A 26,575-nucleotide genomic window follows, 5' to 3' on the forward strand; every position below is an offset into this window, starting at 1 on the left:
CTTGAAATTCTTCCGGCTTTCTCTTAGCTGCTCCTTGATCTATGAAGCCAACCCAGGTCCTGCAGGCAGGATCAGCTGCCCCTTCACCCGGCCCCAGCTCCATTCCCGGGCCCGGCGATAAATGGAGCTCGTGGTCACCAGAGCTGGTGGTGCACTTCTCTCTTTGACCAGCAAGTGTCTCCACTGAGGCCTCCAATGCATCAGTGCACCTCCCTGTCCCTTCACGTCAGGGAACTGGATGGTCCAGCGTCCGGGGAGCCCTGGGGTCCCTGAGCAACATTAAAGGCGGCTGTGGGGTTCTGCCTCCTCTCCCCACTTCAAGCAGAGCCCCTCCCTTTAACTGTTCCATACTGCAGTGTGTTGGTAAGCTTTGGTGCAGAAGAAGCTTCAGCAGCCCTACTCTGTTGGTCTCCAGGGTGCCCCTAGCCTCTCATGTCCTCAGCATCCTTACTTACCCAGCTGAGGTGCAAACCATCCCAGTGCGTATTTTAGAGGAGTGGGAGAGGGATTCAAGGCTGCAGGTACTGCGTGAGCAAAGGCACTGAGGTGGGCTCAGGTCTATGCAGGAGTCAGTAAGAGGACCTGACTGCAGGGGGTCTGCCTGGCACTGGGGGAGGAGGGGGTGCAGTGAAATAGGGTAAACAGTTATGATTTCTCTTCCCATAGGGCATGACAACCAGACAATGGGACCACAAATCAGCCCAGGGCATGTGACAGGGACCATGAAAGCCACCAGGGGCTGCCTCACCTCTGCCCCATCTGAGGAACTGCCCCGCTCTCCCTCCCCTCCCCCTCCTTCTTAGTCCTCTCCTCTCTCTATCTATCCCGACTCCATGACCCTTCTCACCGCTGCCCCCCAGCCCCACTCTCCCCAATTTGAGGCCCTGGCATAGTGGCCGAGTGACACAAAGGCATCCCAGGCCCAGCCTGCCACACACCCACCGTCCAGCCCAGGCAGCACTGTCCTCCGCATGGCCAGGACCAGGCCCAGGGGCGAGCCAAAGAGGAAGAAGTCCGACACATCGAAGTCCAAGCGGCCCAGGCTGCCCTCGGGGAGCTGGGGCCCCCCCGCTGCCGGGGCCTCAGCCTCATCCTTCAGCACGCTCGAGTGGATGCTGTCACAGGGAGGAAGACACAGGAGTGCGGGTTAGGGGAGCCTGAGGACGTGGGAGCATCACGTAGCAGGACAGCCCCTCACCTCTGGGGAGCGCTCAGAACCAGCGTCCACGAGCTGGACACCATCAACATGAGCTAGCGGTCAGCTCAGCACTGGCCACCGAGGCTTGGCTCAGGCAGGGGTCAGCCAACTTTTTCTTTAAAGGGCCAGATGGTAAATACTTTAGACTTTGGGGGCCACATGGTCCCCATCGAATCGACTTAATGCTGCCAGTGTAGCACGCAGGCAGCCACAGACGATACTTGAACTAACACGCGTGGCCATGATCCAGTAAAACTTTATTTACTGAAATATGCTAAGAACATGAGGACACCCAAGCATCCTACGGGCTGGCGGGCCTGCCCCATTGTGCTGGTTTGGGGATAGTCATGCTGAACTCCCGTACTGTCTAGCAGAGCAGCCCAGCCTGGCCAATATACGACCAGCTGGATGATGTCGGTCCTGCAAGGATTACGGCTCTCATTGTAACTCATGTTCCAGGCAACCCGCAGACACAGAGGCGCAGCTTGGCCTTCCCTCCCCTCCAGCCTGCAGATGAAGCAGAGCTTAAAAAGGAAAACACGAGACACACACAATTCCAACTATTCCCATCGCAGGCGTCATCGTCCCAAAGAGTCCAAGTGGATGACGTTTAGCCACACACCCAGAGAGGGCAGGAAAACGGGGCCCCTTCTGACCTCCTAGCTGGCATTTAGGTGTAGCTCAGAGTCTAAGAGAATCCAGTGCGATCGCAGGACCCATGAATCAATTAACTGAAGGCAAATTCACCAAAAATACTCAAGTTGGAGGAGAAATGGAATTTTAGACACAACGATTGAACTCGTGTGGGCAAGGCCCCTACTCTCTGCGAGCGGGGGTCCAGAAAGCTGAATCTGCATCCACACACTTCCTTCTGCCTCTCGCAGTGTGAGCACCTTGCCGTTAGGACATCGACCCTGGTGTTTAACGATACATACTCACGTGCAGTGTGGTCCCTCACCACAAGCCAACTACTCAATTGCCAAGGAAACAGCCACGTGTCCCTCCCCCAGAGGGGAAAGCTAGCTGTGTCAGACCAGCTACCAAAAGCCTCTGACCCCTCATCACTCTCCAAATGTGGGGCTCTCTTAAAGGAGTTTTCAAGGACGAACCAGAAATGTGGAGAATTCACCTTGCAACCCGGACTTGAAATGTAGCTGCTTTTCTAAAGAAGAATCTGTCAGAGGGGCTTTAAATAGGTGGAGGTTTAAATATGCAGAGGCTTTGACCTAAGAATTCCTCCTCCAGGAGTTCATCCAAGCGGAGTAACCCCAATATCTCCATAAATGTTTATGCACGGAAATGTTCACCAGAGCGCTATTTATAATGCAAAGAACTGGGAGAAGACAAAGCATCCAATTACTGGGATTAGGATGCTGTCCATTCCCTCAATAAAATATTACTAAGAATAGTTACCAAGTATTTTTAATTATATGGGGAAAATGTCACACTATAAGAGATTTTTTTAAGTAAAACTATATTCAAAACATGTAAAAAAGATACTGAAAGGGAATACTCTGAAGGGAGAGCAGTGGTCCCCTCTGGGCGCTGAGATGCTCTGTTTTGTAAATGTTGGAATGACCTTAGGAAACTTATCACGTGGGTAGGAAGGAAGAGAGGAACGAATCAAGGAGAAAGGGAAGAAACAAAAAGGCATTCCTTCCAATCTGGGTCTATGTCCAATACCCATTTGTATCCTGAATAAATGTGCAACTAATTCATTTAGCCACTGTCGATTAACACAGCTCCTCTGGAAAGTTAAAGTGTGGACCGTTCCGCGGAGGGACCTGCCCGGCCTACAAATGAGTGTGTTGTGTACTGGGCACTGGGAGACCAGAACCCAGCTCTCCAGTAACTGGCTGTGTGATCCCAGAAAAGTTCCTGACCTCCTTGGCCTCTGTTGCCCCGTCTGAGAAATAATAAGCACACACGCCTGGAGCAGCTCACAGAACACACGCACATCTGTTCTTTCACTAGATTCGTAAGCCCATCAGCGCAGGAGGCTGGGCAGCATTTACCCATTCGCAGAAGAAGAAGCTGAGGCTCGGAGAGGTGAGACCAATTGTCCCGTCTCTGCACGTCGGGGTGGAGCAGGGACAGAGCACAGGGTCCCGGGTCTCGGTGCAGGGCCCACCAGGAGTGGTCTTGGACCCAGCAGTTCAGTGCCTTTCTCTGGGCCCCCATGAAAGGGCCGGGGACATGTGAGTGGTCCCAGGCCTCCCAGATGACTCCGAGCCAAGGTCCTCTCTTCCCTGGACGCTGTGCTGGAAGGAAGGCGGGGCACAGGGTGCGGTTACCTTGATAGGAAGGCGTGATGCTGGGTGATGGCCTCGCAGTCATAGGTGGAGGAGTCGCTCTGTTTCCGTGGCAACAGCCTCGTGGGCTCCTCATCCTCCAACACACTGGAGACGTCAATGCTGCTTTTGCTCAGACGCTTACTGCCGGCCAGACCGCACTCCTCCTCTGCCACAACCGGGCTGTCCTTTGGGACCAAGGAGAGGACAGGAGGGTACTGCGGTCACCAGAGACTCGGGGGCACAAATGAACCCCTTTCTCCTAGAGGTGAGAGGCAATACCTCTCCCAGAAGGAGCGAGGAAGGAGCCGCGACAGGAATGGAGAGGTTTTAGGGACAGGCTGTCTCCTGCATCCAAAAGCTGATGCAGGGGGACTCTGGACAGCTGTCCAGGGACCCAACCCTCAATTAGCCCTCTCTGGGCCTCAGCTTCCTCCTGGAGGATAATAATCTCTTGCTAGTCTGTAGGATTGTGATACAATACTTTGTAACTTGGATATTACATTACAAATGCAACTAACACTGCCTCCCCCGGAGAGGCCCCTGCTCCACTGGGGCTGGGGGGTGGCTCCTAAGGACAGACCCCCCCACCATCCCCACCACCTGGCCCGCACCTGGGTGCTGCTGATGCTCCCCTTCCGGCTGCTGCTGCCAGGGCTGTCACCCGAGGGCCCAGCGCTGTAGCAGATGGCATCGAAGGCTAGGAGGCCGCCCACACAGTCCCCGATGAGACACACCTGCAGAAGGCACAGCTGGAACTATAGGCCTGCTCACTACTGGTCCCTCACCCCCATACCCAGCCAGAGCGCAGGTCACCTGTTCACGGGGGAAGAAGGAACCTGTCCCAGGGAGGCACTGAGAGAGCCCCAATAGGGCGAGGGGTACTTGTTCTGGGGCCAAGGTCAGTCTGAGGACAGGAATCAGGCTTGGTCAGGGGTCAGATGGGGCTGGGGTCAGCCTGAGGACAGGAATCAGGCTAGGGCAGGGGTCAGACTGGGTCGGGGTCAGCCTGAGGACAGGAATCAGGCTAGGGCAGGGGTCAGACTGGGCCGGGGTCAGCCTGAGGACAGGAATCAGGCTAGGGCAGGGGTCAGACTGGGTCGGGGTCAGCCTGAAGACAGGAATCAGGCTAGGGAAGGGGTCAGACTGGGCCGGGGTCAGCCTGAGGACAGGAATCAGGCCAGGGCAGGGGTCAAATTCAGCCAGGGATTGGCATGGGCTCAAAATCAAAACTCAGATGTTGGCCTCAGTTTTCCTATCTGTAAAATGAGGACAAACCCAAAGATCTCAAAAGCCTCCTTGGATCTCAGGAGCTATGGCTCCAGAACAGCCTGGTCTGGATCCTTCTGGCAGACCCCAGCCTCTCTCCGGGCAGGGACCAGGACGGGGAGGCGAGGGCAGGCTGTCCTACCTGCCCACTGAAGCCAATCCCATCAGGGGACTTGAGGAACTCTGCGTAGACCTGGTTGGCTCGCTCGATGACAGTGGCAACCGCATCCTGGTACTGCGGGGAGGAGATGGCCAACAGGGGCAGGGCGGCCAGAGGGACGTGGTCCTGGCTGTTGCTGAGACAGCCCTCATCGTGGCTGTAGGGGTTCAGGCTGCAGACAGGGGGCCAAGGTAAGCCCAGCTGGGATCAGGCCCGGGGGTGGGTTTGGGGCTGCGGGCCGGGCAGAAGAGAACACGTCCTGGCCAGGAATTGGGCCTCTGTTCCGGGGCTCTTCAGGAGGACCCAGGCAGGAGTCAGGTGAGACAAGGCACAGGCAATGGGGGGAGCAAGGGGAGCCAAGCCTGTGCTGACTGCCCTGAGTGTCCATCCCTGTGCCAGCCCGTGATGTGGGCCCTGGACTCTCCCGAACAGCAGTGTTCCTCCGCATGGCCCCAAAAGACACATCAGTTTTGGAGGAAGCTACTGGTGTGGATCAGGGTGGGGATATATCATCAAGGCAGACTTCCTGGAGGAGGTGGGGTTTGAACTGGGCCTCAAGGAAGGCTTTGGGGAAGCTAGAAAGAAGGAGGACAGAGGGTCTGCAAGACATGGGGATCACATGTTGCCCATGGCTTGGAGGCGGGCACAGAGCTGCAAGCACAATATTGTGCCCATCTTTCTGGGGAAAGGATCTAGAGCCTTCATCAGCTTTGTGGAAAGGGCTGTGACCCCAGAAAGGACAAGAGAGCCTGCCCTACAGCATCGCCACTGCCAGGGGATTGTCCAGCCCCTGCATTGGACCCCTCACTTCCTCACTAGGAAGTTCCTCCCTTTCTGGGTGGCTCAGACCCATCCCCCACCCCCAGTCCTCCTGCCTCTGTCCCCTGGGACCCAGCTGGCCAGGAGGGAGCACAGAGGGAAGGACTGCCCACCCCCTCCCCAGAACCCACCCTTCCCCCAGGGTCCAGCTCAGGCTGACCGAGGGCCCAACGTTGATCCCGCTGGGGACCTGACAGAAACCGGGACAGGTGACAGGGCTCAGGGCACCCTGGGCCGGTGGCAGAGACCTCATGGCATGCAAGGCCAGCCTAACAGCCGTTCTTCATCTCCAGAGAACACAAATTAGAGGAAACAGGCCCGGATTGCAGCGGAGAGATTTTAATGAGCTGGGAAAGAGCTCCCTCCCAGCAGTGACTAGGGGTGATGGATGGCCCCAGCCAGGAGCTGCCTGCGGGGGAGAGGCACACTCCCCCTGGCTGGCCCCTCCAGTGGCCCGCCATCTGTCTTCCTGGAGATCCATGGGGCCTGGGCTGGGTGACCCAGCTCTGGAGGTCAGATCCTGGGGTTGAGGGGTCCTGAGACCGATTATGAAGGAGCACAATTAACTCCCGCCTGCTGGAACATGAAGGGAATGGGGCGCTGTCAGCTCAGCCGCCCACAGCCGCTGCAGAGCAGAAGCCGGAGCAGCCCAGAAAGATGCACATCCCAGGGCTCCCCAGTGCCCGCCTACACGCCCGGGGGCGGGGCCCAAAGCCTCCGGTTTAACGAAAATCACACCAGGGACTCGGGCCATTCGCGAGCTTGGGGAACAACTGACTGATCCTTCCTTCCAACTCTGATCGAGCTCTGCCCTGGGCCTGTCTTGGGAACAGATAAACCAGAGTTGAGTCTGCTCCCCATCCAGAGGGCAGAGGGAACTTTCCTTTCTCTCCAGGAGGGGACGCCCTGCACGCCCTCCCCAAGTTCTCTCCCAACCAGCCAGAAGCTGGGGGCGCACAGCAGAGCCCCTCCTCAGAGCCACGCCTGCCTGACAGCACCCTCCCTACCCACACCAGGCTGGGGACACCCTGTCCACCCTCCTCAAGTGGGTGGAGCTCCTCTCCCCAGAAGCTTCACAGTTCTGGCAGAGTCGACATGAAAGGGGGTAAGGAGCCGGATGGAGAAGCCACCAGCCTCCCTTTCACCCCTACCTGCAGAAAGTTCTGGCTTCCTGGCTTCCAGCCCCAGCAACTTGCCACACACCCATGTGATCTGTGAGCAGCCGGGGCCCCCACCCATCTCCAGGCTCCCACCTTTGGCCAGTTCAGCAGGGCGGGCACCTGGGGGGCACTGGTGCCCTCAGGTCCTAGAGCAGTGAGCTGGACCTCCCACAGGCCCCCAGGTCCTGCAGGGGCCCCTGGGGTCCTGGTTCGTCACCCACAGGGACGAAGGTGGGATTGGATGAAGAATCCAGGCCTGGTGAGCATGCTGCCTTATCCTTGCCAGCCAGGCTCTCTGCTGGGAGTCGGGACATCTCTGTCCCCAGCCCAGCATCCACCAATGGAGAGACCATCTTCTCCCCTGCGGGGTGATGATGTGAGTCCCAGCTACTCCCCGATGTGCTAGGTGCTTCCCGTCCACCAGCACACAGAATCTTCCCAAAACCCTCGGAGGTAGTTTTACTATGATTATCCCCATTTTACAGATGAGGAAACTGAGACAGGGAGAGGTTAAACAACGTCCCCTGGGTCACATAGCCAGGATTCAAACCCAGGCTGACCAGAGAGCCCACACCCTGAACCACATTATGCTACTCTCCAAGCACACTGAAAAGTCACCTCCTCCAGAAAGTCTCCCTGGCCCTCTCTCTGGGTGTCCACTGTGCCTTGTGCCACCTCCATCACAGCACACATCCCTACTGGGTTCTAATCGTGTGGCTCATGAGTGAGGCTGCCTGGGTTTGACTCCTGGCTCTACTTGCTGGGTAACCCTGGGAAAAATTGCCTAACCTCTCAATGCCTCAGCTTCCTTATCTGGGCCAATGAGCCCAGGGCTTGTGGAGCACAGGAGGTGAGCTGCCATGGGGGCCCAGAAGAGGAGAACTTGGGCACCAGTGATGCTCGTGGTCAGTCAGGATCTGACGTCCCAGAGAGGCCTTCGCAGGTATCCTCTGCCCACCAGGTACCCACACGGCAGGGGCCGCCCCTCCCTCAGTCCCCTCACGCCCCAGCCAGTCCAGACAAGCAGAAAGGGACTCACTTGGAGACGAGGGAGAAAGCCTCTGAGCAGATGGCTGGACAGGGGACGAACTTGATGAGGATGTGGCCCAGGGCAGCTGGGAAGTGGGCGCGCATGACCTTCTCCAGCACGGAGCTGAAGGTGTGGATGTCGGCCGCCTTGCAGGCTGGGTCCCCCGCACCCGTGTCCAGGATGTTCCCCCCGTGCAGCACCAGCAGGAGGACGTGCGTCTTGCAGGAGCGCTGTGGGCAGCCTTCCTGAGAGGGACGGCCGTGGGATCGAGGGAGACAGGTGGCAGGAATATGGGATGGGAGACACAGAGGGTCACACACAGGGACTGTGGCCGGAGAGGCAGGCACAGTGCCTGGCCTGTCTCAGCTCCAAGTCAGGGAGCTTTCCAGCCCCTCATATGACGGGGCTTCCTGTGCATTCAGAGTGAGGGCACAAGCTGCCAGGAGGGCGAGCCCCTCAAAGTCAGGACAGGAAGGGTGCCAAGAGGCCCTTTTTGTTCATATAGGAGTGGGAAGCCCAGAGAAGAACAGGGACCTGCCCAGGATCACACAGCAAGTCAAACGAAGAGCCAGGTGAAAACTAGGCAGCTGTCTACCAGCCTAGGGCTCTTGCTAAAATCCTGACCCGAGAGGTGGACCCAGACACCCTCAGAAACCCAGCCCACCTCATTGTCTTCGTGGATCTCGATGCTTCCCTGTGCTGGGAACTTCTGCCTTCTCAAGGAAACTCGGTACAGTTCTCCTGCAGGGAGAACAGAGGACTCAGTGTCTCCAGGCCTCCCTCATGGGGACTGGACGTTGCCTGGGGCCCAGCTGGCACGAGGCCTGGGCTTATGGGAGAGCTGGAACCGTAGCATCTGGAGCTGGGGAGCCACCCCATCCAGCCCCGGCTCCAAAATCAACACACCCCAAACCCTTCTCCTCCTAAGAAAAGGAGGGCCAGCGGGACGAGGCCGTGCGGATGCTGTCCCTAAGGCCAGGCAGGGTGTCACAGAAAGGAACTACCCTGCTTTTTTTCACCACCAACAACAGCGACAGTGTGAGTGTCGTCCGGTGACTTCCACTTCCAGTTATGGATGGAAATTTGGAGCAAGCATCCTCTGAAGACAACTAGGACTGCTGGATAAAATATTTTTTTTAGTACCTGTTTGAAGCTATCAGAGCAATAGCCAGGCTTTGAATTATGGGACCCGGTCCAGGGGACAGGGACCCTCAGAGAGGGAAGGCCAGCATTTGGGACCACACTTGTCATCACCCACGAGCTTTGGGGTGACGCCAGCCACTGCCGGGAAGGTCCTCCTTGCCTCCTCCTCCTTCTCCAGGAGGCACTTCTTGGCATCCAGCCCCGCCCGAGCTCTCGTTCCTCTAACACAGGATCAGTAAACCACCGCCATGGACCAAATCTGGCCTGCCGCCTGTTTTTGTAAACAGTTTTACTGGAACACAGCCAGGCTCTTTCATTTGCGCATCGTCTGTGGCTGCTATGGTGCCCCAGTGGCAGAGCCGAATGGTTGCCACAGGGTCCTGACAGCCCCCAAAGCCTAAAACATTCACTATCTGGCCGTTTACAGAGAAGTCTGTCAACCCTCAATCTGACACCTAATTCCCAGATGTCACTGCATTGGACTCGCAGGTGAAGAGAGACGTCCAAGGCCCCTCACTGCTCACCCAGTGATGCCTGCCCCCCTGAGGACTCCTTCCTCCCATCCAGCTGGCCAGGCCTCCTCACCTTTCTCCTCAACGAGAAGGATGCTATTTTCTCTGTGTGGCTGAACCTCACAGCTAGACAGCGAACCACTTGTTTGCCTTCAGTGATGGGGCACTTGCTTATCTCTTAAAACAGCCAGTTCTAGACACAGATGGCAATTGCCTTGTCCACACTCCAGCCCCTGGCACGAGCCTGCTGTGCCCCACTAGGAATCACATCTGGGGAAGGTCCTTCCCCGGGGCTCTGTGGGTGACCCTGCGGTAGGTGTGGGTGGGATCCCTGGCCAAGGGGCGGCTGAGTCAACATCTTGTCAGCCACTACTCAGCCCCAGAAGAAGGTGCGTCCGCAAAGAATTTCAAATGAGCAGCTTTCCTTCACGAGGAGGTGCATTTCTGAACTATCCTGTCCTCACAGACACAACCCTGGGCTAAGGGTAACTGTTTTATGAGCTTGGAGCTGCTGCCCACATAGACAGGAAATCGTTTCCTAAATGATGGACGCATTCGGCTTGGAGGAGAGGGAGGAAAAACTTGTCCTGAGGCCTGGCTCTGCCCAGCTCTTACTAACGCTCCTCCCAGTGGTTCACACTCAGCTGCCTCATTTCTAACCTTCTGCAGGAGAGGCCTGGGCCCTGCCCTGGGGACAGGATTGTATAAAAGACAACAGAAGGCAGCCTAGCTTTTTTGAGCACTTATGTCCCAGGACCACGTGCTGTACGTGTCTCATGCCATCTAGTCCCCACAGTTACTGAGCTTTGGGCCTCTTGTTATTAGCCCCATTTTACAGATGAGCAAACTGAGGCTCAAACCACCTAGGTCGCTTGCCCTAGGCCACACAACTAATAAGCCTGAGTGTGTTGGGCCCATGATCCCAACAGAAGACGATGTTTGACAAAGGGCTCCCCACCCTCCTGACCTCCACAGCTTCCTGGGGAAGCGGACGTGACAATCCCCATTCTGCAGGAGGAGAAAGAGGGGCACACAGTGATAAATGGCACCTCGAACTGAAGTCCAGATGTGCCACCATGAGACCTCTGCCCACCGCAGGGGAAAGTCTGCCAGCAGGAAAGAGAGTACCCGGGAGGGAAGCTGAGCATGGCTTCCCCAGCACAAAGCAGCCGCACCTCGTGGTGCGAGCGGCCTTGTGGGCAGCTCTGGGACAGGCAGACCAGGAGGAACCAGAGCTGAGCAGGGATAAGGTCGCAGGCACAGAGCCTGGGAGACCCCTGACCTCTGGGGCTGGGTAGGAGGGACTGGCTGAAAACATGGACTTTGAAGTTAGAATGCCTGAGTTCAAATGTTGGCTCTTACCAGCTGTGTGATCTGTGCCTCAGTTTCCTCATCTGGAATAGGAATAATAAAAGTAGCTACCTCGTAGAGTGGCCTTGAGGATAAATGAGTTTATATATACAAAGTGCTTAGAATGTAAGCGTTAGTTGTTGTTGCTGCTGTTGTTATCTCGGGCGAATGGGGGTGGCATAGAGCCAGGGCCACAGCTGACGAGACGAGGGCCGGAGGCTGATGGGGAGGCAGCCACCTCCAGGTTCCTGCCCTGCCCCCAGCCCCTCCCCGAGCGCCGGCCGGCTCCTGGCCTCGCTGGGCCCAGTGCCTGCATGCAGTGCGATTACAGGATTAAATGCTGTGATTGCCACAAATCACTACAGCGAGACTATAAATAAGTCACTGGGAAGACAGGAGGGTCCTGCCGTCTCCCAGGCACCATGCCCTCCGTCAGGAGGGGCTGCATCCTTCGCCCTCACTGATTACACAGACGAGGAGCACCTACATCCTTGATCTGCCTGCGGTCACCTCCCTCGGGGCCCACACGATGTTCTCAGCACTGAATTGGTGGACAAGAGCCGCATCCTGGCCGCAAATGATGCTGAGGCAGCTCCTGGCTCGGTGGGGATGGGAGACTGGGAGGGTTGTCCTCAGCATCCCTCACTCTCTCCTCAGCCAAGGGAAAGAGTCTGGCCACCTGTGTTCTTCACAGATGGAGCCTTGCTTTCTTTCAATGCACAAAACCCAGAAATACTTTGCTCTGGGAGAGGGAAGACGGGCCTCTGCCTGCCAGATCTAGATTCTGGCCCCTTGAGAGAGGACAGAGTTACCCCACTAGAAGGTATGTCTCCAGTCTCTACTGCAGCAGAGGCCTCAGTGGACAAGCAGAAAGGCAGCCTAGAGGCCCCCCTGCCTGGACCTTGCCCATGAGGGGTCTGCTCTTCCAAGAACCAGACGTTCCCACCACCATAATTGAGGCCAATGGCTCTGACTCACCCATAAGACAACTCTCACTCTTCCATGCCTTTGCTCATGCTGAGCCTTCTGCCTGGTAAGCTCCTCCCCCCCTTGCAGACCCACAAACTCCTACCTGTCCTTCAAAACCCTGCTCAATTGTCACCACCTCTGGAAAGCCTTCTCAGATCTACTTAGGCAGAGATGATGCTGAGCTAGTCCTGGCTCATTGCTGTGAAGTTACTTGTCTATTTCCCCATCAGCCTGTGGGCCCCTCGAGAGCAGGGTTTAATCAGCTGTCAGGGCCTAGCATGGCATTTTTGTGAAAATTTATTGCACATGAAGATCCCAGGGTGCACATGGTCTGCGAGACGTCTCTATGCTATTAACCCCCTGGGAGAAATTGGGTTCAGGGAAGCATCATCCGCCGGCAGGCACATTTCCTAAAAGTCCCCCGGGGAACTGGCACAAGGAGCCTCTGGGAGTTCTGGAACAGCCTGGCCTGGGCTTTACAGCTCCGCCTCTGGAGGCTTCCCCAGAGCCTCTGATGAGAAGAGCTGCTGGCCCGGGGTCCTGAGTGGTGAGGACCACATGCCGGGGGCCCCAGGACCTCATGATTATCGGGCTGCCTACTTCTCCCCACTTCCTGTTGTTTCTGTCTGCATGGCCCTATTCAGGCTGGGTCCCTGCCGTGCCGAGATTTGGGTGGGGGGAGCCCCTAGCTGCTTTTGTGACAATGTTTTGTGACAAGGTTTGAGGCACGCCATCTATGGCAGCGCCTGCTCCCAGCGCCCGCTCCCAGCGCCCCTGCCAGCCCGGGGACCGGGGGCCACTGGCTCCCCACGGCTCCTCCTGCTGGCTGAAGAAGGGAGGCTATTTTTGCTTAATCACAACCTTGGAAAGGCACAGATCGTGATCATCCCTTCTAATTACCAACGTGCCACACTGCTCTTGAGACAAAAGCCAAGGTCACCGCCCACATACTCGTCACCCTAAGCAAAGCGTCACCCAGCTTGGCTGAAGCATCTGACTGTCTCCACCTCTCCTGCCACCAGCCACTGGGACCCACAAGGGGGGCCTGCTGGGGGTGTCACCTGGCTAAAGCAGACCACACAATTTCACCCTCCATCCTGCCAGCCCCTGCAGTCACCCTCACCTCCATTAGTCACCCCCGGGGCCAACCGAGCAGACTCGGGCACAACTTGAGACCGTGGGGCACGTCCCGAGCAGTCTCCAATCTAATCCACCGTGGGCACGCGGAAGCGCATCCTTGGGCACAGACATACACATTTTTCAGATGAACCCAATGGCGCTGCTATCTTGCACTGATGTGTGATGCAGGAGAGAGATCTAGGAAGATCTGGGAAGGTCCAGAGCCTCACTCAGCAGCAAGCAGGGGGCTCAGACCCTGGCCCCAATCCCCTGCAAACCCGCATGGAGAAGGACACACACCTGGAGGAGACAGGCCACGGAAAGCGTCCCGGGATGGGAAATGAAAGCCCTAGTCAGAGGGTGACTGTGGACGCCCCCTCCACACCACTCCGAAATGAGAGGGTGGCCACATTCCCTCTGAGGCATCAGGCTGTTGGGGATTCTCTGCAGCCGGGCATGAGGAGTGGGTGCCTGGTGTGAGTTCCAGCCTCCAGGCAGCAGAATTCGCCCCCAGGACCCTGCCAGGAGCTGCAGGCTGGTTGGCGAGGTATCTGAGGGACTATGGAGGAAGCAAGGGGAACCTGGAAGCTGCAGGTGGCAAATGTCACCTGGATTTTCAAAGCGGTTGATTCCAACTAGGGAGGCTGCTATCAACTCCCAGGTAAGGCCTGGTGCAGTTAAGAAACAAGTGTTTGGGGAGCGCTCAGGGAAGGAAGCAATGGCCCCCAGAGCTCCGATAGGTTCACGTGGAACCTATCTTGCCACCCCACCTCACTGTTTGTTGAGTATGGTCACTGGCCTGGGAACTCGAGGGAACCCCAAGGACATTGGGCATCTGGGAAGGAGGGAGTCACCAGCAGGATGAGAAGCCAGGTAGGGAACGTGCAGCTCTCATGGCAGCAGCTCAGGAAGTGTGGGGTAATGAAGAGGGGCCAGCTCGAGAGGCCCCCACAGCACCCCACCGCATCCCGCGGGGCCCTGCCCACAGCAGGATGCAGACTGGATGGCGAGAAACAGGGGGAAGAACCGGCCCTTGTCTGATGGTTCTAAAACTTTTCAAAAACAGTGAAAGCTTTTATCCAGTGAAATTTTCCTTAGGATCCTAACCTGCAAAACAGATGAAAGTGAACCCACTCTGGCTGAAGCAAGTTGGGGGGCCCAGAGTCCCACCTCCTTACACCACCCCACCCCTGCCCCTTGGCACCCCTGAGGGCTCCACAGAGCACAGCTAAAACGCCATCACCTTGTTCCCCAGCCAGACTCCAGGCCACCCCCTCCCGGTGCCCCAGCCCCGGCTTCCTGAAAAACAGTCTAGGTGGAGGGGTGCTGGGCGGGTTGGGGGCCGCGTATGGGAAGGAAACACAGCAGAATGTTCACAAGCAGTTTCCTCTGGATGGTGGGCCAATGGGTGATTTTTTTTCTACTTTTCTCAATTTTCCAGTTTTCCTCTAGTGAACCCATAAATCGTTTAAAACTCAGAATGTATCTATTGAGTAGACAATATAAGCATGTGTCATGTTTATGATACGAACGTTTTAAACAAGCCACAACCCCCTACTTTACTAAATGCAAACACTACAGATGAAATAAAGCAGAGATGCATTGTCCTGCTCTCTGGGAGCTGACAGGCTCGTGAAGGAACATGAAAAGGAAAAGAGACACTTGCAGAAGGAGAGAATAAATGTGAAACACGATGAGTGAATTGAGATCCTGCAGCTGGGTTAAAAGACCAATTCGACGTCACTTGTCAATTCCTACTCTATTGGTTGTTGCCCAAACTTGGGTCAGGGCTGAAAACACCAGGATGAATCACACACAGCACGTGCCTGCAGGGATCATGCCAGCCCTGAGCATCACATGATTGAGGCCAGGTAACATGACAAAGACCAAGCCTGGTCACATGACCAAAGGTGGCAAATCACCCGAGTCAGGGTGAAGGGACTGCCTGCCGACCCCTCAGCCTCTGAGGCCACATGCACTGGAGGCTTCAGTGCAGAGCCAGGAGGGCTGGCCTTGCCCTGCCCTGCAGCCCGGGCCACGTTGAGAGCACACCTGGAGCCCAACGACTGGGGAGGAAAGCTGTGGAAGAGGAGCAGACTCTGAGGGACACAGTGGCTGCCTGCAAATCCCTGGTGAGCTGTGTTTGAGTCATAGGAGCAGAGGGCAGAGCCGGGATGAATGAGGGTATGGTGGTTTCTGGAGAGTTCCAAGTTTTAGCACAACTTAGGAAATGTTTACAACTGTTCACAAATGGCCCATGCCAGCCTGGAGGCAGCGAGCTCTCCTTCCCAGGGTTACACGAGCAAGTTATATAAGTGGCCACTTAGCAGGGATGCTGGGCAGGAATTTCCACCAGGGTTGGGGGGTTGAGAGGCTGAGGCCCCTCCTGTGACTCCTTAACCCTTTCAGTGTCAGAATCCAATCATATCAGCCTGGATTAACTAATGAGGCCAAACCCCTGGTGGGCCAATCAGCTTCCCACGGACACATTAGCCCAGGGTAAGGCCTGACCCTCCGTGGGGTCTGGGCTCCAGATCCTGCCTCTTACAAACATGCTGTTGGCCACCCAAGTGAGCATGGGGAGAGCTCCAAGAAGCAGCTCCTCTAGGGGGAACCAGCTCAGATGGGGAGTGCTGCCATCTTGAATCTGGCCCAGTGAAGGTCCCAGACTTACAACCACAAGAAAACCCTCCTGCTGTCACACAGTGATGCCAGAAGGGCTTGGCATTCCCTATCCTGGTGACTCTCTTGTAACAAATGCAGCCCTCCTAAGATCTGTCTTGAGTTTCTAGTCCACATCCAGTGTCCCAGGCAATCTTCACATTCATCCTAGAGGTCAGGGCACTCTCCCATTTTACAGATTAGAAAACAAGGGCTTAGAGAGGTGAAGAGATTTATCTCAGGATGTAAGGGAAGGGGTGGGGATCTGAACCCAGGTCACCAGGCCAGGGCTCTTTCCTCCTCCTGAAGCAATGCCCCACAAAGGCAGAGGAAGAAAGAGGAGCTCTCGTCCCTCTTTCCAATGCCTCCACACCACAGCCTGCCCTGCAGAGTGATCCCTGGCAGAGCAGGGGAAAGGCAGGAGAGAGGCTATTCTCAGGAGCAGGAGGCTGTTTGGACCTTCGGGCTCTACCTGCTATGGAATCCCTGTCAAGCCCGCCATGGCCCTGCCTAGAAGTCAGAAATACAACAGCACGCTCCGACTCATACACTCCCACAAGGTAATACCTTCAAAATGAACGTGGGCTCCAGAAAACGGGGCGGGGCATGGCTCGTTAACATATGAAGAGGTACTCAACCTCAGAACCCTAGACTAGAGGAAGGCTCACTGAAATTACTCTAAAATGCCTTTTTTTCACCTCTCCGATTAGCAATTACCAACGCTCTGCAGCCCAGGGTGTGGACAAACAGCCCCTCCTCATTCATTGCTGGATAAAGTAAAAACGAGTAGAGCCTCAAAATATGAAATACCCTTGACCCAGCAATTCCAAGTCCATGTGCAAAATGACCTACGTACAAGGCTGACCATCACTGCACTATTTACAGTGTAGACAAAAGACAGGAAGCAACCTATGTGTCCACCAATAGGGGATTGGTTAAATAAACTACGTCACAGTGAAATATGACAGCACTGCAAAGAGCGAGGCGTCGCTAAATGTGTTGAGATAGAAAAATAACCCCGATCTATTCTTATCTGAGAAAAGCAAGATGCAAAGTGGAAGGCAGTGGAGGCTCCATCTGTGGGGGCTAGATATAAAAACATATATAAATGAATATTCATGGGTATGTTCTTGTATGCAGACAGTGTCTCTGGAATGGTCTATAAGAAACCGGTCACCACCGTTGCTTTTGGGGAGAGGGACCGAGTGACCAGGAGGCACACCCATCAGCTTTTCTTCCTTTGGAATTTTACACCAGGTACATGCTACCTACTCAAAGGCAGACTAAAATAAGAATTTTTTCAAAGCGTACATTGCAGGGAGATTTTATTCTGAGATGCTAATTTATATTTTCTCCCTGCTCTGGCATCTTTGCCTCTGGGGAGGTTTGTGGCAGAGCTTCCTGGCTTTTGTTTCCAAAAGCCCTTTTGTTCCTGGGAGGAAAGGATTTGAGGAGTCAGAGACCTCCTCAGGCTGAAAACAGATCTCCACCTGCTGCCCAGTCTGCCAGTGGACAGAGACCCATCTGGGGTGCCCTCACAACTCGGGGTATCCTGGCAACTCCAGAAGGATGGAGGACAGCTCCAGAGGGCCTGGCCACCCTGTACCCCACAGAGCCTGGACCTAGGCCAGGAGCTGCAGACCAGGATAAAAGGGACCACAGGCTGGGGCTCGCCCCCAGCACTCATGAGTGTGGATGGAGTGCTCCCTGCACATGTGCATGCACACATAGGCATGCACACACGCTCACGCACACGCCATCCACCCACCAGGGTGTTGGGGAGGACACCTGAGGCTTCGGGACCACAGCTGGAGAATGAAGAAAAGAGAAGCCCCTGGAACCACAGAGGGAAATCTCTGCTGGACAGGTATGCAGTCAAAATTGTAAGTTGGCTTATAGAAAAATAAAGGAAAGTTTGTTCTGTCACGTGCCAGTCAGGGCACTGGCAGTATGGTGGCCATCTGCCCCTCCAGATCTGCCCTCATCCATCCTGCCCACTCTCAGTCCAGGCTGAGGCTCCCCTGCTGCCAGCGGGGCTTGGCTAGGGGAAGGCTCGAGCAGAACGGGAGAGTGACGCTCGCTCCCTGCTGGGGCCTCACAGGTCAGTCCCTCTCCTGAAGGTCACGACTCCTGCAGGGTTCATGGGGATGCAGCTGTCTGCAGTGGTGGGAACAGCCCTGTGCCCTGTGGGTTTCCTTAAGCCTGTGAAGAAAGTCCCTCTGCTAGCCTCTCCTCCTCTCACGGGGTCTCATAAGCCTTCCTCTTCCGGCTGGAGCCCTGACTGAATCACGCACGAGATTGTAACTGCTCTACAAAACCCTTAGCAAAACATCTCGCACTGCCCTTTCCTCCGGCTTCTGACATCCTGACCAAAGCCCCATGTGGTCTGCCCACAGGCCCCCACCCTCCGCCCACCTCTTCCACCAATTGCTCTCACTCTCTGAGCTCAACCAAAGTCCCTTCAACAGTTTTCAAACATTGCATTTTCCCTGTCACCACAGGGCCTTTGCACATTTTGCTCCCTGTGTCTGGACTCTTCACACTGCCTGTGCCAGAAAGTTCCTACTGAAACTTTGGTCTCCCCACACTGGGGGCTTTCCGTTCTTACTCTCCTCCCCCAAAGGCACAGGGCTCTCTCTTTCCTGGGACTCACCCTCACCCTCTCAGTTCTGTGCTTCTGTGATTTCTGACTTCCCCTCCTCCAGCCCCCAGACTAAGATCTTTAAAGACTGGAACTGGGGTTTTTTTCGCTCCATTTTGTCCCCAGAGACTATCAAGGTGCTGGCACATAAAAGATGTGCATCAAATATTTTTCAAATGGAGGAATGAACTAATAATTTGCACCCCTATAAGTGTCAGAAGCTGTCCATGCCCCCAGCAAAGCACAGACTTTATACAGACCCACATCGACACACACTTCCCCTCATGTAAATGAATGCACCAACACACTGACATACACGCTAATGCACACGCACAAATGCATGGGCACACATGCACACACACATATGCAGGCACACACGCACACACTAGAACGGACCATGCCAAGCACAGACATACACACGCACACAGGAAAAGGGCTCCCAAGGCGGGTGTCTGCCACCCTGAGCTCACTAAGGCCGGCTAAATATAGGCCATCTGCAGCTGTGCTCAGCAAGCTGCCCACACAGGCCAGGAAAGACACTGTTTCCAGGCAGAGTAGCGGGGAGGCCAGCCACGGGCAGGGGGCTCCACACCACACACCCGTGTGGGGCTGGTGAGAGGCCACGGCGCTGATGGTGCACAGGAGAGGAAGCCCCTTGGTGGCCATCTGGACATTCAGAACCACTCCTCTGGTCACGGGCGCTAGGCAGCAGAACGACATCCCCACAATGGGGATGGATGATGCTGAGTAACCACATCTTCTCTCCACCCCTTTGGGACAACCACACAGGTTTGTCTGACAGTTAAAGGAGTCAAGAACCCAAGCTCAGTCCAGGACCAGGGACCAGAGCCAGGAGACAGCCTGGTACAAATTGGGGCTCCCTTGGTGTCTAGAGGCTCAGTCAGGGATAAAGATCAAGGGTCAGTCTGGGGCCAGGATTGGGATCAGTCTGGGCCATTGTCGGGTCTTGGTCTGGAGATAAGGGTAAGTTCAGAGTTTCACCAAGCACCCTGCTCCATGAGCAGGCATGGCCACGGACAGACCCTCCCCACACCTGGGGCTGCCACCTGCTGGCCCACCCCACTTCTGATGCCAGAATTGGCCCTGGGAAAGCCATTTGACAACCATGAGTGTGGGGGCACGTGAGTCAAGTCACGTTGTACTCCAGACGGTCTGGGTTCCACTAGCAGGGCCCAGGAGTCAGTCCTCCTGTCCCGGGGAACCCGTCCCCCACAGCCCAGGAGCAGAGGAGATGGAGGAAGCCTTTCCAGCTCGTACTTCCCTGTCCTGTGCACATCCCGGACCCCAGGGTTTCAGGGGTTCAGTGGAGCTGCTATAGAGGGGGCACCTGTGTGACACAGAGGACAACGGGGTACTTCCCCAAGTACCTGGGGTGACCATGGGAAGGAGACACTGCAGGAAAATGGGAGCTCAAGCCAGATGCGGGACAGAACGGAGTGAGGAGACCTGGGTTTGAGGGCCTTCCTCGGAAGGTTATTTACTCCAGTCTTCGTTTTCTCAATGTGACACGGTTGAAACAACTGTGGCTCTTCCCAGCTCCCAGGTCATCATGAAGATCAGAGAGAACGGCCTGGACAGTGCCCTGCACACTGCGGAGCTGCTGAGGGGGGACGGGGAGGGTGAGGTGCCACGGGGCTCCTGGGAGAGTGCCATGCTCCTCGTTGGAGACAGGCCCGGTGGGCAGAGGAAGGGGACCCCCTGTGCCCAGTGAGCCCACAGCTCTTCCTCAGCCCCCTCTGTGATGATGTAGGTCCCAGCAGGGAGGGGTGGGCTCCCAGATCCAGGCAGCGTGAATGGACAGAGAGGTCAGAGGCCACAGTGCTGGGTCCCAAGAGAATCACTCTGGGACCCGCCACGTCCTTCCTGCCATCTGCTCTCGAGGGGGCTGCTTGCATCCCCTCCACGAGGATGGACGGAATGCCCAAGCTTTCCAATTAGCCTATGAGAAGGCTGTGCTTAGAGTCTGCACGCTCCCTCTAGAAGCCAGTGTGGAAAGGAAGGGGGAGAGCCGGTGGGAAGAGCGGGCAGGTGAGTTGTGTGAGGACAAGGCTCAGCCTTTGCTGGAGAGGAATGACGGCAGGGCATCAGGGGCCACAAAGACAAGCTTGCCTCCCGCAAGGGTCTCTCTGCCACTCTAGAGGTAGGACTGCAGTGGGAGAGAGTGGAGGCAAGGAGGCCCGTGCGCAGGAGTATGGACAGTTCTGGGAGAGAGAAGACGGCAGTCCCAACTAGAAAAAGGGGGCAGGGGTGGGGGGGAGACACTGAGAGCTCTCCTGAGTGTAGAATGGATGCCATCGGTGGTCTGATTTGGCTCTGGGACGTGATGGAGGGGGAGGAATCTAAAATGACCTCCAAGCTTTTGGCTTGAGTTTGTGGAAAATGGTGCCATTCACTTTGGACGGAATAACAGGAGTGAGATTCCATGAGCAGGTTCAACTTCCCAGAGTCCCCGCCCCAGCACCACGTCAGGTGTCCTGGAAGCTTCTGCGAATGTCTGCACGGAGCAGCACGAACACGGCAGGACAGAAAGCCGTGCAGACAAGGGAAGCCATAGACAAAGAGGCAGCACCAGGAAATCAGAGATCGCTACGTAGGAGCTGGAAGGGACTCCAAGCACAGATGGGACAGGAGGGGAGACTGGCCACAGGCAGGAGCTGACGCAGCACAGCAAAGCGGTGGGAGGGGCCCTGGTCTCCTGACACCACTGGCAGAGGCCCTCTCTTTCCTCTGTCTCCTACCTGGCCCCGACATACACAATGGCTCCCCAGGGTTCCTCAACTCTGGTTCCAAATAAGCACAAGGCGGAGACAGCAGGCCGCCGGGCCGTCTGTGCGACTGCAGGATGAAGGTTGGGCCGCCTGGCACCCGCGAAGGAGGGAGAATTCCAGGACAGCCACCCCACCCCACCCCCACGGCCACCGCGGCCAAGGCCATGCAACCTCTCGTCTGCACTGAGCTGAGAGACCCGTGCAGGCCTCCTTCCCGAGAGGCCCGGTGCTCTCTGGCCAGCTCAGGAGGGCTCCCTGGGCACTCAGACTCCAGAGGTAGCATCTCTGCGACAGTGACAAGAGAGCAGCCACAGAACCAGCAGAGCATAGAAAAGACTGAGCTCCATGAGATGATGAGATCCACCCCCACACCTGCACCAGGGGTCCCCATTGCCAAGGCCCATCCGAAAACCAATAATATGTGAGACCCATTAAATGCTTCCTGTGTGCAAGGCACAGATCTCAGCCCCCACATATACTATCTCTATGCCCTCAGCAGCCCTAGGAAGTAGACATTACGGTCATCTTTCCAGCACTGAGTGACCTGAGGCTCAGAGACACTAGGTAACTTGCCCAAAGCAGCACAGCGAGTAAAGGAAGGAACTAGGCTTCAGACCGAGGCCTGATGCCTTAAAAGCTCAGATGCTGTAGCAGCAGTCCCAGGATTTCCTGACTCCTGGTCCAGGGCAATTTGTACTGCCTCCCACCTTATTTTTAGTGAGGTCTTCCAAACCAAGTGGGAACATTAAATAAGGTAAGATACGTGGAAGTGGACCGCAAATGGTAAAGCACATTATAAATGTCAGGCATTGCTATTATTCTGTTTTTATTCAGGGTCACAGATTTTTATTTTGCCAATTTTGGATTAAAAATAAACAAATCACCATCAACTACCATCATCGTGTCTTAAAGAAACAATATCTGAACGCCAAAATTTGTAGACAGGACATAATTGCATAATAAAAAGCAGTCGTCTCAATTAACTGCATCCTGTTATGGAAAAATACATTACAGTGTTGTTGCTTTTCACACTCGCAAAAATGTTGGGTTTATACTTGGAAGTCACTGCCCTCAATGACCATTTCGGCTCCAAAATTGTTCTGTGCATCTACTGTTATTATTTACTAAATAAGAAGATCCTTAAGGACGACAGCCTTTAGCAATAAAATGCTGACTAAAATCTATAACCTTGGTGTAAAAAACTTTGCCTTTACTTAAACACGCATTTTCCCAGCCAGGTCCAGAAGACACCAGACATCTGGTCGGTGCCGTCGTGACTGCGGAAATGGAGCTGCGGTTTGGCATCGCGGAGACAGCCCCACGGCAGGCGGCCGTGCTTTCACTTTGAGGCTGCTGTGGCTTCCTCTTCCTAGAGGCCCAGAAGGACTGATCTGGGCTCCTCTCCTCTCTCACAATCCTGAAGAATGTGGTGACATTCCTGTATTAACCATATTTTTTATTTTATGATGTTTTGACATCCTGGGGGGGCCTGCTCTTCCCAGGACTAGCCAATTCCTAGAGATAATAAACAACCAACCTTGAACACGCCTTTCATATGCAAACCAACCAATCCCGGGTCCACGCCTCCAAGATCCTCTCTTAGCTAACACACCCAGCTAATATTCCGCCTGCCCCAAGTCACCCCACAGCCGGGTAACAGACAACTAGAGACCATCCCTGTAGCCCAGAGCCCAGACGTTATTCAAACCCACCAGTCCCGAGCTGTGTCCTGTGCCCTGCCTTCCTTTCCCATGAGAACACAACAAAGGCACTGGCCCATGCATTCCCCGTGCTCCTGCTGTCTCCTGGCCAGACCTGGTGCCTCTCCTGTGGCCCTGCGTGGTATGGCATGCCCCTCCTCTTGGAAAACGTCCATCGTAATTCTTCTGCCAATGGCATTGATCTCTCCGTGTCCTCACCCAGTCACCTCTATAAATTGAAATCCCGTGGGTACATTTTAACACAGCCCCCCGCGTGCTGAACTCAGTTCCTTATGTTCTATGAGGACACAGGACTAGGAACGGCCCCCTCTCTGCACTGCCTTTCCCCTCACCCGGGACACTGGTGGCTGAGCCTGGCGGGTGCCCCGCACAGAGACACTCATGCCTCCCAGCGCTGGGAGCTTTGTCTACGACTTGCCACCGGATGTCAGCAACATAGAAAGCTGCCCAGGAGGCCTGTGCATCTTCTCAAGGCTGGACCTGGGCCGTGGGAAGGCCGGCATTGTGGGCACCGCCCCACAGATGAGGGATGGAAGAGCTCGGAGGAAGGTCTCAGCCTAGGGAGGGGGCGGGCAGAGTGGGCTGAGCCCCCCAAAGCGGGAAGCATAGATCAAAATGGCAGGAGAGAGAAGTAAGGGAAGTTCTGAGCATACACCCCTCCCCGAAACACACACACGGACTCCTCTCCCCAACCCCAGCCTCATGGGAAACTCAATGCTGCCCAAAGCAAAGGCATTTGGCTCAGACAGCACCCACCAAGTCCACCCAGAACGTCTGGGGAAGGCGTCCTGAGGTCGCCATGTCAGTAAACTGACATCTTTACCAAGTCTTTCCTGGGTCCAATGCTGTGCTCAATCCCCTAGGCAAACATAGACAGAAGGAAGCCTGCAGACATGGTCTCTGTGTGATGGGATAAAAGGCTCGTGACCCCTGGCATGGCCTTGAATGAGGGGCCTCTGACCTTGGACACCAGCTCACCGTCTGTGGTTCCTGCTAGTTGTGTCACCCCAAGGAGATGGTCTGAAAGGCTCAGGAGGGCTTGCTCCCGATTCCCGTCCTCCTCTCTCCCTCCACGTGCAAATGACACAGGTGCTCTCCACGGCCCCATCTGCTCTGCCGGGCTCACCCTCCACGCCCAGCCTCAGGCCCCTCACTCTGGCTCTGACACCCGACCTGCCCAGCATCTGGGAACTTGAACACCCTAGTTGCTCAGCTCATGGAGCAGAGAGTGGCCCCAGGCCCTCCGATCCTGCCTGTGGGCAAGGTGATGAAGATGCTACCACCTTCCGGGCTCTGAGTGGACGAGAGGGGCCGCAGGCCCAAGGAGCTTGGACCCATCCAAGGGGAAGCAAAGACTCCCTGGGGGCCAGGCTTAACTCACGCTGCTTCTCCTGCAGGATGCTGGACGTGCACGGTGCGCTCCCTTCTCCTGCAGAAAAAGAAAAGAAACGTGAGGTGACTCCCCATCACTGTTGGCCAGACACTGGAAGGCCACTTGTGGCTGCCTCTGCTCTTCCTCTCAAGCTGGCCCCCTCCCAGAGCTGGCGGTGGGCAGAGGTATCTCCCATCTCCTCAGGCCCTGCCCTGTCCCTGCCCTCTTAGCTCTTAGCTCTTTACGCAGTCAAGCATGGAGCCATGAGGCCATTGCCTGGGGAAGTGTGGCCTGGTCACCTCTCACCTCGGCCTTCCTCCCTGGCGCCTCTTCTCCTCCCACCTTCATACCTCCCACCTTCACAAAGCAGCTGCTGACCTGGGGTCGCCCTGCTCTGTACACTTAACTCTCCCCTCCGGCAGTCAGCGGTCAACACCACATCCGCGCAGACAACCACCAAATCTCCGTCCCTAGTCCCACCCTCTCTCCTGAGGTCTTGACCCCATCTCCCCCTGCCTCCTGGACACCAGCTCTGGATGCTTCCCAGGCAGTGCATGCTCCCCATGACCACAGCGAGGGTCCCGGCACTGCCCCTCTTCCCAAGTCCCTGCCTCGATGAAGGCACCACCTTGTCCCAGAGCCTGGGGAGTCAGCCACGACCCTTTCCCCTCCCTCGTTCCCACAAGCAGTCACAGAGCACTGTGGGGTCCGCCTCTTATCTCCCGGTGACACTCTCTCTCTCCCCAGATTTACACTCCCCAACAGGAGGTATTTCTGTGCTGTTCACCGATGAATCCCCAGACCTAGAACAGCGCTTTGCGATCAACATTAGTGGAACGAATAAAAGAATAACCCCCCCCAACACACACACACTACCCAAAGATAGAACTCCATTCTATCTCCTCAGACTACTGCAATAGCTCTTCCTTTAGAGGAGAAGGTTTTCTTCCATAATTATGAAAGTGAAACAAGCTCCTTACCGGAAATTTGGAAAACACCAACAAACATAAAGAAAAACCTGATCGTCCCATTGCTGAGAGAAAACTACTGATGCCTCCATGTCATTCCTTCCAGTCTTTTTTTCTAAATGCATTCTTGGGGCCTCTTGAGATCCTATCAGCTCTTTGTGGGCAGGGACTATGTTGTTTGTCTCTGTTCCTAACAAATAGAGCAATGGCTGGCTCGTGGAAGCCACAAACGATAAAGAAGCACACAATACACCTTCTGTACTTCAAGTTGAAGCATAAATAGTTCACCAGCAAAGTTATAAAACCTCTGTAAACATCACTCCAATAGCTATAGAATATTCTATCCAGAGGATGTGTCATGGTTGACTTTAAAATTATCCTATTGGTGGAAAGTTTCGAATTTCACTATTATAATTACTGCTGCAATGAACACCTTCATGGCTGAAGCTCTTTCTGCATTGTTTGTGATTTCCTTCAAATACCTCCACAGAAGGAGAATTCTGGGTCAAAGGGCAGGAACCTCTTTGAGGCTCCTGATGCTTACTGCCCTATTACTTTCCAGTGAGGCGTGTGTTCTGATTTACACACCCACCCGCAGCAGAAGTCGGTGCTGTTCTCAGCAGATGTGCACCTACCCGGTATTTCCATCCATCTGTCAGGTTTCTCTGCCTCTGGTTCCACCAGATGAATCTTTCTAAAACCAGCCTGTCCAGGCCACCCTCTTGCTTAAATCTCTCCAGCGGCTCCCTGTCCTCGAACTCTGAGCCTGGCAAGCAAGCCTCTCCATAAAGTAGCCCCTGCCCACCTCTCCAGGCTTTTCCCACCCCTTCCCACTCACCGTCGATCAGCCAAATCACGGCGTCTGAACCTGCACAACTGCACATCTTTACCTGTGCTTCCACCTTTCTCTGCCCAACCTGCTGTGTCTTGTGGGCCAGGTCGAGAACCAACCCCAGCCCACCTCTTCCATGAAGGCTTCGATTCTTTCCCAGAAGCCTCAGTTCTCACAACCTCTGTTCTCAAAGGTTGGCTCTGGGTCCCAAGGGCCAGCACAGGGCCAGCGTCAGCAAAGGCCAGTTCCTTTCCTCTTGAATGCCCTCCTCCAGCACATCCCACCTGACTGGAAGGCTCAGAAAGGGACCTAAGCCAAACCCCAGGAGCTAGAAAGCTCCCTGTGGAAATGAATAAAAGAAACCTTAACTAAATTGGGGTTGGGAGGGCTTGTAGCCAGCGCTCTCACGCCCTATCATACATTGTCAATTAGTCCAAGCAGGAAGAGCTGTACCCTTGCATTTTCCACAGGAAGTACAACTACTTTACGACAGAAGGAAGATTTCTCTCCCCACCTGGCAACAGCCAGCCAATGAGAAATGCCACAGCCCAGCCAATGAGAAATGCCACAG

General features: G+C 55.5%; 1 protein-coding gene across 2 annotated transcripts in view; it reads right to left on the reverse strand.

The window, feature by feature from the left end:
- PITPNM3 (PITPNM family member 3) overlaps positions 1 to 26,575 on the reverse strand; it is a 90,231-nt gene that overhangs the window by 20,820 nt on the left and 42,836 nt on the right. For both annotated transcript variants that reach the window (XM_046675964.1, XM_046675963.1), the window contains 7 exons: positions 24,214 to 24,261; positions 8,592 to 8,668; positions 7,937 to 8,172; positions 4,901 to 5,090; positions 4,104 to 4,226; positions 3,493 to 3,677; positions 943 to 1,115 (listed from right to left, as the gene is read on the reverse strand). In XM_046675964.1, coding sequence (XP_046531920.1) covers positions 943 to 1,115; positions 3,493 to 3,677; positions 4,104 to 4,226; positions 4,901 to 5,090; positions 7,937 to 8,172; positions 8,592 to 8,668; positions 24,214 to 24,261 — 1,032 coding nt within the window. The remainder of the gene's footprint in view (positions 1 to 942; positions 1,116 to 3,492; positions 3,678 to 4,103; positions 4,227 to 4,900; positions 5,091 to 7,936; positions 8,173 to 8,591; positions 8,669 to 24,213; positions 24,262 to 26,575) is intronic.

The sequence above is a fragment of the Equus quagga genome, chromosome 11 (genome assembly GCF_021613505.1).
Source record: "Equus quagga isolate Etosha38 chromosome 11, UCLA_HA_Equagga_1.0, whole genome shotgun sequence".
Lineage (NCBI taxonomy): Eukaryota > Metazoa > Chordata > Mammalia > Perissodactyla > Equidae > Equus > Equus quagga.